The sequence below is a fragment of the Eleginops maclovinus genome, chromosome 5 (assembly GCF_036324505.1).
Source record: "Eleginops maclovinus isolate JMC-PN-2008 ecotype Puerto Natales chromosome 5, JC_Emac_rtc_rv5, whole genome shotgun sequence".
Classification (NCBI taxonomy): Eukaryota; Metazoa; Chordata; class Actinopteri; order Perciformes; family Eleginopidae; genus Eleginops; species Eleginops maclovinus.
This window is the reverse complement of record NC_086353.1, coordinates 1,485,316-1,495,568: the sequence shown is the minus strand read 5'-3', so window position 1 is coordinate 1,495,568 and position 10,253 is coordinate 1,485,316. Positions and strand designations below refer to the sequence as shown.

At 40.8% G+C, this 10,253-nt stretch overlaps 1 protein-coding gene across 3 annotated transcripts; it reads left to right on the top strand.

Moving 5' to 3' along the window:
• Window positions 1–5,522: 5,522 nt before the first annotated feature.
• Window positions 5,523–8,560, top strand: LOC134864583 (cdc42 homolog). 3 transcript variants are annotated; one of them, XM_063883680.1, is made up of 4 exons: window positions 5,523–6,176; window positions 6,983–7,041; window positions 7,176–7,202; window positions 8,056–8,560. In XM_063883680.1, the coding sequence occupies exons 1-4, from the start codon at window positions 5,906–5,908 to the stop codon at window positions 8,536–8,538; spliced, it is 840 nt and encodes a 279-aa protein (XP_063739750.1). In that variant the 5' UTR covers window positions 5,523–5,905; the 3' UTR covers window positions 8,539–8,560. The 3 variants fall into 3 exon arrangements, with proteins under 3 accessions (XP_063739750.1, XP_063739749.1, XP_063739751.1); XM_063883679.1 differs by having other exon boundaries at window positions 7,173–7,202; XM_063883681.1 differs by lacking the exon at window positions 7,176–7,202.
• The last annotated feature ends 1,693 nt before the right edge of the window (window positions 8,561–10,253 follow it).

Genomic DNA, 10,253 nt, shown 5'->3' with positions numbered 1-10,253 from the left:
CTTTCCATTACTTTTGGAAAGGCCCAATATCAACTGCAAGGAAAAAATAAACAACAACAAGATGTTGTTTACTAAAGTGTCTGTGACAACTCCATCGCCTCTCTTTGTTAACTGGAACACAACATTCACACTTTACATCTGATTTAATACATTCCTTATGTATATAATGTCTCGCTTTATATTCTGTTAACTTCAACAGTATTTACTTTATTATTGATTCATTATTTATCTTCATAGTCAGCTGTATTGAGATCTTCTAACGCCGGTTTATTTCTATTTCTTCTTTGAGATGTTTATATTTTAGAATGATTTATTTCTTCGTTTTATTTGAATTATTGCTTTGTATTCTATTATGCTGCTGCAACACAAACATTTCCCAGTTTGGGATTAATAAAGTCATTCTTGCCTTATTTTATTTTATCTAACTAAACCTGAGAGAACAAGATATTTAAATATAAACCACGACTAAAATTCATAGCTATAATATATCTATCTTAACTTCAAAATGTATTGTAATCCTGCAGTTATTTATATATGTACCAGTAATCTGATTACTTATATTCTAAATGTAAGGGACTACAGTTTCCTGTTTCTGTTCCCCCCTGACTCCCCAGGAAACTCGAAATTATGATTAACAAAGAGACCGATAACACTCTAAAAACAAATGTATCATCGTCTTAACAAAACGCTTGAAGCTACACATGTTGGAGACAAATATGTCAGAGAGTGAAGACACTTTCCTCTGGAATGTTTTGTATTTCAACTTAATATTATTGCTTTCAACTGACTTAAAACGTGACGTTTTTCCGTGACCGACACGTGTTCCCTTTCCTCTGAAATGCAGCGTGGGATATATTTCGGGTTGTAATGTTTCAGAATAATACGTGAAGTCTCCTCATTCTATACGTGTGTGTATCAATGGTATGTCATGTGTCTGGGATCCCTGTTCTCAAGTAGGTCTACAGATACCAGGCATTGTTCTTTGGTATTACACTGAGTTAGTTCAGCTCAAACCGTTTGCTTCCCTGATGGCTTGAATATATTTCAGTTTACAAACTCAAACAGTTTGAGAATGGAACAAATTATTTGAATTGACTGCAAGTATTTATTGGTGTGGATACATTGGTAAATAAAGTGTAATGTACTAAATCCATTCGCTGCACAGAGAGAAGAATATGTAGCAAAAGCAATACTTTTTTAAAACGATTGTAAGACTTTGGTAACAAATACAAAATTAGGACAATATTTACGAAATTAGAGAAACCAGGAATTAGCTTTGGTGTTAATGGTGCAAAAAAAGAAGAATATTAAAAAATAAATAGCACTTTTTATAAAACTGTTTACAGTACTGTTTTATTGCTCGATTTTTGACTCTATTTCTTTTAAGTCTTTTTATTATTACCTCTGTAAAGTGACTTTGAGCATCTGTAAAAGCGTGCACAGAATACATGTTTTATTATTATTATTAATTATTATTATTAAAAGTATTTTAAAACGATAGAGACTATTGTAACAAATCAAAATTCAGGACAAAATTTAAATATGTCTGAGACTGAGTAGTAAAATATAATAAAATATGGAGAGGAGAGCAGATTGTAAACGAGGTTGAGCAGTCCCATTCCACGTGTCTCCATCATGACGGTACCTGTGTTTTTATCTAACTTGTGAGGAAGATGGTGGCGGGGGAGGAGGAGGGATGCACGGGGTGATGGGGAGGGAGGCGGGGAGAGGAGGAGGGTTGCCGCGGCTGCCGGGGTCAGGCCTGTGTGTCCTGGGAAAGTTGGGTTCCCCATTTAAATCTGCACATGTTGTGGCCTTCTGGTGGCTGTGTGAATGCGCCCGGTGACAGATGGCCCCGGCCCATAACTATAGAGTCCGAGCACCCGGTCCCTTGGGGGAGAGAGAGAGGGGAGAGAGGGGAGAGAGAAGGGGGAGACAGAGATGGAAGAAGAGGAGAATCAGCTGATACCATCAAAAAAACGAAAAGAAGAGAGAGTATTATTTAGATGTCATCAGCAGAGGGGCCGGTTCGTCTTAAGGAGCTCCAGCAAGGATTCTAATGAATATTATCTTCTTTCTTTGCAATTTAAGGAACCACGTGATTTTTACATTTTTAAAATGATGAAAAATAAACATATGTATTTATTTTAGCCCCTGTGGTAGTCAAATGTTCAAATCCTCTGTTAATCTGACAGTTAGGGGTTTTATTTACATCGAAACCTGTGAAATGAGTCAAAAAACCGGCCCTTTGATGTGCTGTGGCTCTCACTGCTACAATAAATAATACACACATTTATTTATTCTACAAGAAAGATATCGTATAAAGAGTATCAATCAACTGTTAAAGTGAAAGGAAGAAGAGGAGGAGGGGGAGGAGGAGGAGGAGGAGGAGGGATGATGCTGTGTATCTGCATCCGTGTGTGTGTGTGTGTGTGTGTGTTATAAGGGGGGAGGGTCCTTAATCCAAAAAGTCTAAATTGAGTTAATGTATTTGCCCGGTCTGCAAACTCCAATAGGAGGCCCTCGGCTCTGATTAGGTGTCTAGTTTATCAGATGTTGGAGGACGAGGAGGAGGGGAGCGTGTTTGTACATGAGGAGAATAGCAGCATTGTGTGTGTGTGTGTGTGTGTGTGTGTGTGTGTGTGTGTGTGTGTGTGTGTGTGTGTGTGTGTGTGTGTGTGTGTGTGTGTGTGTGTGTGTGTGTGTGTGATGCCAGCTCCTGCAGCTCGGTTGATGTCTGTTGTTTTTCACTGACTCTTCGTTAATCCTGTTAAGATGTCGGCGGCTGGTAGTTTTAACAGATTTACACAAAGCTGGGAGACATCTATCTTTACGAGGAGCGGTTTTAGACCTGGACAGGACGGACTTTTGGGAAGTCTGGAATTGTTTTTGCAGTCTGCTCTTCTGTAGGTGTTAAGACTCGGTTTTGGGTTAAGGGTTAAAATAGTTGTGGGTTAAGGTTCAGGTTAGGACAGCTGAGGGTGGAAAAACATTATAGCACATGGTACGGCTACATCTACAAATGGTTTATGCAAACGACCGAGGCCTTCAGTTGAAAGGGTCAATTCACCCAATTAGGAACCAACATGTTCCTACCAACCTCTAATAATACATATCATGGAGGCACGGTTGCTATTAGAATGATCAAAATACGAAAACTACTAACAAATGTTCACGATCACCTCTTGGGGCTAACGCTAACGCTTCATTATGACTTTAATAATGTTGTTGTTCCGGGTTCTGTATAAAAATCACATACAAAGTTTATCAAATGACATTAATGTTTGCATTGAGGAAAAATTAGTAAAATCATTCAAAAAAATACAAATGTGGTTTGTATTCTGTTGGAAAATAATGCAGGGAAAACTGTGTGAGTGTGTGTGTGTGTGTGTGTGTGTTTGCGTGCGCGCGTGTGTGTGTTTGTGTGCGCGCGTGTGTGTGTGTGTTTGCGTGCGTAGGTGTCTCGCTGTTTAGCGGTGCGTATGGTTTCACTCCTACTCACTGGTGTTTTTTTGTGCTATTCAATGCATTGCAACACATTCTGCCTCCTACACACACACACACACACACACACACACACACACACACACACACACACACACACACACACACACACACACACACACACACACACACACACACACACACACACACACACACACACACACACACACACACTGCAGCCTAATGCAGAAAGAGGACAGTGGTTAGATCCTGCTTCTGAGATTGTATGTAGCAGAGATAGAAACGGGTTCAGGTCTTTTTTTAAAACCTTTGCTATATTCCGTTTGTTTGGGTCTAACAGATGAAAATGTTTCTCAGGGTGTTTCAGTTTGTTGTCAGACAGCAATCTGAGTGTGTCAGAGACGGCAAAAATATGCACTTTATCTGGACATACATTGAAGAGGTCGAATTGCACCTGGCAGCCCACTCTGCTGCACCTTTCCCATTTCTGGACCAATTTCAGAAGTAAGGGCCCATAATTCACCTGGATAGAACGCAGAAGAGATGGTCCAGGTTGAACAATAACAAAGTGACCCTTCAACAAGAAGAAACACCTCTTTACGGTGCCAAAATGGTCTAATTTAGAACACTAGTAGCCATGGGTGACACCATAAAGTAACAACAAAAGAAGAGAGAGTATTATTTAGACGTCATCAGCAGAGGGGCCGGTTCATCTTAAGGAGCTCCATCATTTGCAATTTATGGCACCCCACATGATTTTGTAATTCTTAAAAACGATTTAAAAAATAAACATATGTATTTATTTTAGTCAAATGTACAAATCTCTGTTAATCTGACAGTTAGGGGTTTTATTTACACCAAAGCCTGTGAAATGAGTCAAGAAACCGGCCCTTGGATGTGCTGTGGCTCTCACTGCTACAATAAATAATACACATATTTATTTATTCTACAAGAAAGATATCCTACAAAGTGTATCAATCAACTGTTAAAGTGAAGGGCAGAATAACAGGAGGAGGAGGAGGAGGAGGAGGGTTGCATTACCTAAAGGGCTCAGGGGCCTCTAAGTGAAATCACTGTAAACCTTTTTACACGTCCGTCAGCTGAACCATTAAATAACATTCCCTCAGAGACGACTAGAAGCCGCAGCAGGAAACTATAAACCTGTATTCAGTTGTTTAGTCTTTACCTGCATGATGAGGATTTGAACTTGTTACCAGAAAGCCTTTTCCTGCAGCTCCTCCTCAGCCTCTCCTGATGCTTCAGTGTTATTATGGTTATTTCCTGCAGGGGACAGCGATAAGAAATGATGATTCATCCACTCCTGCTCCTCCGGGTCCTCACAGCTCCTCCACTAGGGGGCGTCAGTCCACATCACCTCCCCATACTCCACTCTAAACAGCCAGGTGGAGGTGAACACGAGGAGGTTTGACTGTATGGCTGTTAAAGGACAGGAGTGAAATCCTTGAATAAGAAGAAACTACAATATATATGTGCTTTTTGGTAATTTATTTAATATTGTTCTGTTTGTAATTAGCAGAGGAGGCAGGGTTTGTCTTATGAACCTCCATTAGGGAAGATTTGTATTACAAAATACTGTATCATTTAAAAAACAATGCTGATTGACATCTGCATGCTGGTTGAAATACTTAAGAAACGCTCAAATAAATATATAGATTCATTGCAGGTCCCTTTTACAGAAACATATATATAATCAATTATTAATAGATATAATAATAATGATCTATTAATATGAAAGCTTAGAGTTGTGTTTAAATCTGAAGCTGCAAAATGATCTTATGCTCTCACTACAACACCATATAGTTAAAATGATTAAAATAAACATATTATGGGCCCCTGTTTCAGAAAGGTATCCTACATCAACAATTAATACAAAAGTTTAGATTATTTATATCCAAACTTGCAGATTTACACCTAAAGAAACTGGCACTCTGCCCTCTCTCTATTACAAAATATACAAAAGGAACGTCAACATGTTCCTTTACTGTAAGGCCCTGTCGTAAAAACATATCATGCCTCAATCAACGTTTGGATTGGTATTTCCTTTCGTTAATTGGCTTAATCAGGGGACATACTGTATGTTTCACTCTGTGGGATCAAGGCTTCGAGGAGGCTTAGCTCATTTCGCTTGGATCTGCGGAGCCTCGTATGGCGCTGTGCTCGGTAAGCCTCTTAGGAATCAGGACGGCAGCAGATGTAGAACCAGGAGCTCCTGCTGAGAGGAGAAACCCGACGGCTGTGCCTCAAATCCCTGCCACGTTGTGCACGAAACACAGCTAAATATCGATACTGGCTTTGTTCATGCAGTTTAAAAACCTTTACAGAAGCAGGAAATTGAGCTGTCAGGAAGATGGAGCACGTGGTGGGTGTCCATCGACTCTGAACAACAACCAAAACAAATCCATCCTGATATCTGAGAGCCATGCTTCCGCAGGATATCGGGAAGCAGAAGCCTCGCTGTGTGTCGGAACCGATTTGTAGGCTAGATGTTCCTCCGGTGCCGATTCGTCGCTTTAAAAACCGGGAGTTCCCTCTGAGCGCGAGGCGCCGCCGCTCCGGTTCCGCACCTGAGCGCAAGGTGAACTGCGTCCTGGTTGGAGACGGAGCTGTGGGCAAGACCAGCCTCATCGTCAGCTACACCACCAACGGATACCCCAGCGAATATGTTCCGACAGCGTTTGACAACTTCACCGGTAATGTCTGACATCAGGCTGATTTTCAGTTTTACGCACAAGCCTTATTTTAAATCGAGGCTAAAACACTTCTTTTTAGTGCTGCTTTTCAAGAGATCCTGCACTGCAAAAACTCCCAATCTTGCCAAGTATATTTGTCTGATATCTAGTCAAAATATTGCTTTGCAATAATAGCTTAAGAGGTAACAATGCAGGGAGATATAGGGTGTTGTTTTTAGACAATGCATCTCAGATGAAACGTTTATTTTTAAAATGTATTGGAAAATCACAAACTAACATCAGAAAACAGAAATCTTTTGAGCATTTCTAGCTGATTACAATATCCAATTTATCTAAATATCCCATCTTATTTCAAGACATCTTACCAAGCATATTGTTACTTGTTCTATTGGCAGATCTTTGTACTTATTACAGGGGAGAACACCTTGTTTTTGGAGCAGCATTTTTATTAACTATAAGTTATTATTTTACTTTTGCACTTCTTGCAGCATCATCAGTATTTACAGTGTCGATCTTTAACTTCCTTCTTACTTACTATTACTTTAATGACTTTTTTCTCCGTTTTGTTTCAATTATTTTACTTTATTGCACTTTACATAGTCTGTGTGTCTGAACTGTGCTCCGTAAAATAACCTTAACCTTAACCTTGACAGATGTAACGTTTAAGGCTTTTCGAGTATTCCCTTGTTATGCAACTGCATCAATACTTTACCAGCTCACACACAAAACACATCCTCTGTTTAGATGATAAAGTATATGGTGCAAGAAAGGATATAAAGACACAGTACTTTGTTTTATCTTCCCAGTGATGGTGGTGGTTGATGGAAAACCAGTGCGACTGCAGCTCTGCGACACAGCTGGACAGGTGAGTAAATAACTCCATAACAACCTTTAATATAACACTTAATAAATACCCTTTAGTGCTGATCAATTCCCTGTTTTTGTATGGAAATATTCATGTTTTGATGTCTTTCTCGTGCTGCTCTGTTACGGTAGAAGTGGGGGCTGGTTGATGGATCAATCAATGTAAGTCATCAGGGATCAATAAGTGTGTGTCAGTAGTTACATTACATTACTGGAGTGTTTGTGTTGGTTCCCCCTGCAGACTACAGGCTTTTAGTCCTGGACTGAAATCCTTTGAGCCCCCTTTAGTTTTAGTTGCCCCCAGTATCTCCACATGTGAGTGTCGCCCCCTGCAGGAAGTCACCATGTTTGTGATTGAGGAGTGTTGCCCCCTCTGTCCCCCTGTGCTCCAGCGCCCTCTTTTGGATAAGTGTGTATTACCCATCATGCAACTATTCCTTTTAAAGCTTCCCTTTTACCACCTGGAAATCAGCTGCTGCACAGGATTCTGTGTTTCTCTAAGTAGTTTTACTTTGCTCTGACAAAACCAAGTTTGGAAAGTAAAAAAAACACTTAAATAATTAATTTTTTTAAGTAAATAATATAAATAAAGTGCTGCAGTGATATGGAGTCATTGAGCCACATGAAATGGAAGCTTTTGGAAAGAAATAAGACTTTTCAAAAAAGAAAACAACACACTTTTATAAAATCTAGGATATAGAGGTGAGTCTTGGGTGTCCAAAATACAATGCTGCATTGAGTTTGGCACAAGAGGTCACATGATATGAAAACTGTAAAATTAAATCCAAGAGTTTTTACCACCTGCTGATTCATCACCAACAATACTCATATAAAATAGGAGGTGGACTAAAAAGTGTAGTTATAGTACCCGGATGTTATCCTAAAATAAATTCACATCAGTAATCAAACAAGGCAAAAAAATTGAAAATTAGCACTGAAGTATTAACGGTAATTAAGGGATGGTACCTAAATGAAAGCCTGAGGTCAACCTGTCCTCTCTGTCTCCCTCACAAAGGACGAGCTGGATCGCCTTCGTCCTCTCTGCTACAGGAACGCCGACGTCTTCCTCCTCTGCTACAGCGTGGTGCGGCCCTGCTCCCTCCGCAGCCTGGTGGACCGCTGGGTCCCAGAGATCCGGCAGCAGTGTCCAGACACTCCTCTGGTCCTGGTCGGCACCCAGCTGGACCTGAGGGAGGACGTCCAGGTGCTCATCCAGCTGGCCCAGAACCAGCAGCGTCCGGTGGGCACTGAGGAGGGCCAGCAGCTGGCAGAGGAGCTCGGCGTGGTGGGCTTTGTGGAGTGCTCTGCGCTGACCCAGAAGAATCTGAAGGACCCGTTTGATTCGGCCCTCTTGGCCAGCATCCAGCAGATGGAGAGTTGCAGCGAGCAGAAGATCCCCCTGAGGAAGAAGACCCCGGATAAGATGAAAAGCGTCTGGGAGACCTGGTGGAGGAAGGTCAGCTGTGTGATGGTGGAGCAGAGCTGTGAGGACAAGTGAACAAACCCTGGTCAGATCCTGGAAAAAGGTTTGCATTCATATATTTCTCCAACACTCAAAATGTGCACATTTAAACAAACGGCTCCATGATTTCTTTATCCTGTCCACCTGTAGTGTCTTGTGCAAAATGTATTGAATACATATTTTTAAAGCCATTTTCTAACAAATGATCTTTAATTCCCTTTTTCTTTTTTGACTGAAATCTCCAACCTTTTAGTTTAGTCATCCCTAACTTTATTCTGAGATGTTATATCTTTGATAGCCAGATTTTGAGGACATGTTACACATGACGAACATTAGATTCTAACATACTGTACATATTTTATTCAAATGTTTCAGTGTAACGCACTTTTTTGTATATTTATATTACATATAAACTTTTTGGTCATGAATGAAAGTCTTTGATAACAGTTATATAATTGTTGCTTTTCTACAACTTCATTTCTGTTCCTGCGTTCATGTATGCACGTAAATCATTGTAGGTGTAAACCTCTTTGGCAATAAACGTGATCGTGGTGACAGTTATTTTGTCTCAATTGTCATTAAATATGCCCGGATGCCTTTAGTATTCTGCTCATATCAGTATGTAGTGTCTCTCCTGGGACATGTCTCCATGCTTTAATGTTTAAAAAGCTCTTGATTTTTCTCATCCTGCCTGTACTGCTGCACCTCTCCTCACCCTCTGTCTGAAACCAGAGCCCAGTCTGCTCTGATTGGTTAGCTGGCCGGCTCTGTTGTGATCGATCAACCCCTTACAGATATCCCGCCCCCTTAGCCTATCACGTACAATGTGTTGGAGCGCTAGCCAATTCAAGCACAGGTGTTACATAGTGATGTCACTTTGTTGGAGGTAAACAAAGGAGTCCAATGAAAGCGTTTCAGGAAGGGGATTTTAGCCTTCGAAGACCATTTACATGCATTAAAACCTATAGAACACACTACAGGAAGAAACCCCCAAAAGCATAAAGGGGCCTCCTTAAGGTGTAAAGCAATGTACTTTATTATTTCATTTCACATTATTTTACTTAAAACATTAACGATATACAATGTTTCGTTGGGGGTGGATCAGGCAACTAGGATCTGTTTATAAGAGCTGCTTCCTCAGAGCACTTTCATCCGTGCCCAGACTGAACAGGAACTGTCGGAGCATTAAGATGGATTAAGTGCGGTTGATTGGCTCCCTGATCCTCCTGATCTACTGACCCAGCACGGACACTCTTTTATGCACCTGCTGGAATTAAAATGCCTCCTCACCTGAGACACAGATTTGCAGTAAGAGCAGAGGGAGAGGGTCCGGGGGAGAGGTTTCTGTAAACTCTGGTGACTCCTCTAATGGGAGCAGGCAGGACCAGCTGGAGGGGATTAACCAGCAGATGGAGCCTCACACCTTCACAAGTCAGAAGAGGCAGATTCCTGCAAAGGTTTATCCTGTGCGCAACCTGTGAGTGTATTCACAGAACCGTATGAACACACACATTTAATGCAATGACTTATATTCAGTCCCTGGAGACTTTACATACGGTAAGCCTTTGAGTAAGGAGAGTTTTTTACCGACAGAAAAGTCTAATTCAGGATACACTACTCAACTTGCACTTAAACCTTAAAGAAAACCCTTAAATGTAAGGTTTCATGATGCTAGGACTTGAGTTTTGTTCCACTAAATAGGAGCGAGTCCCCATGATGAGATTTTGAGTGATGCAAGTCCACAAAATAAG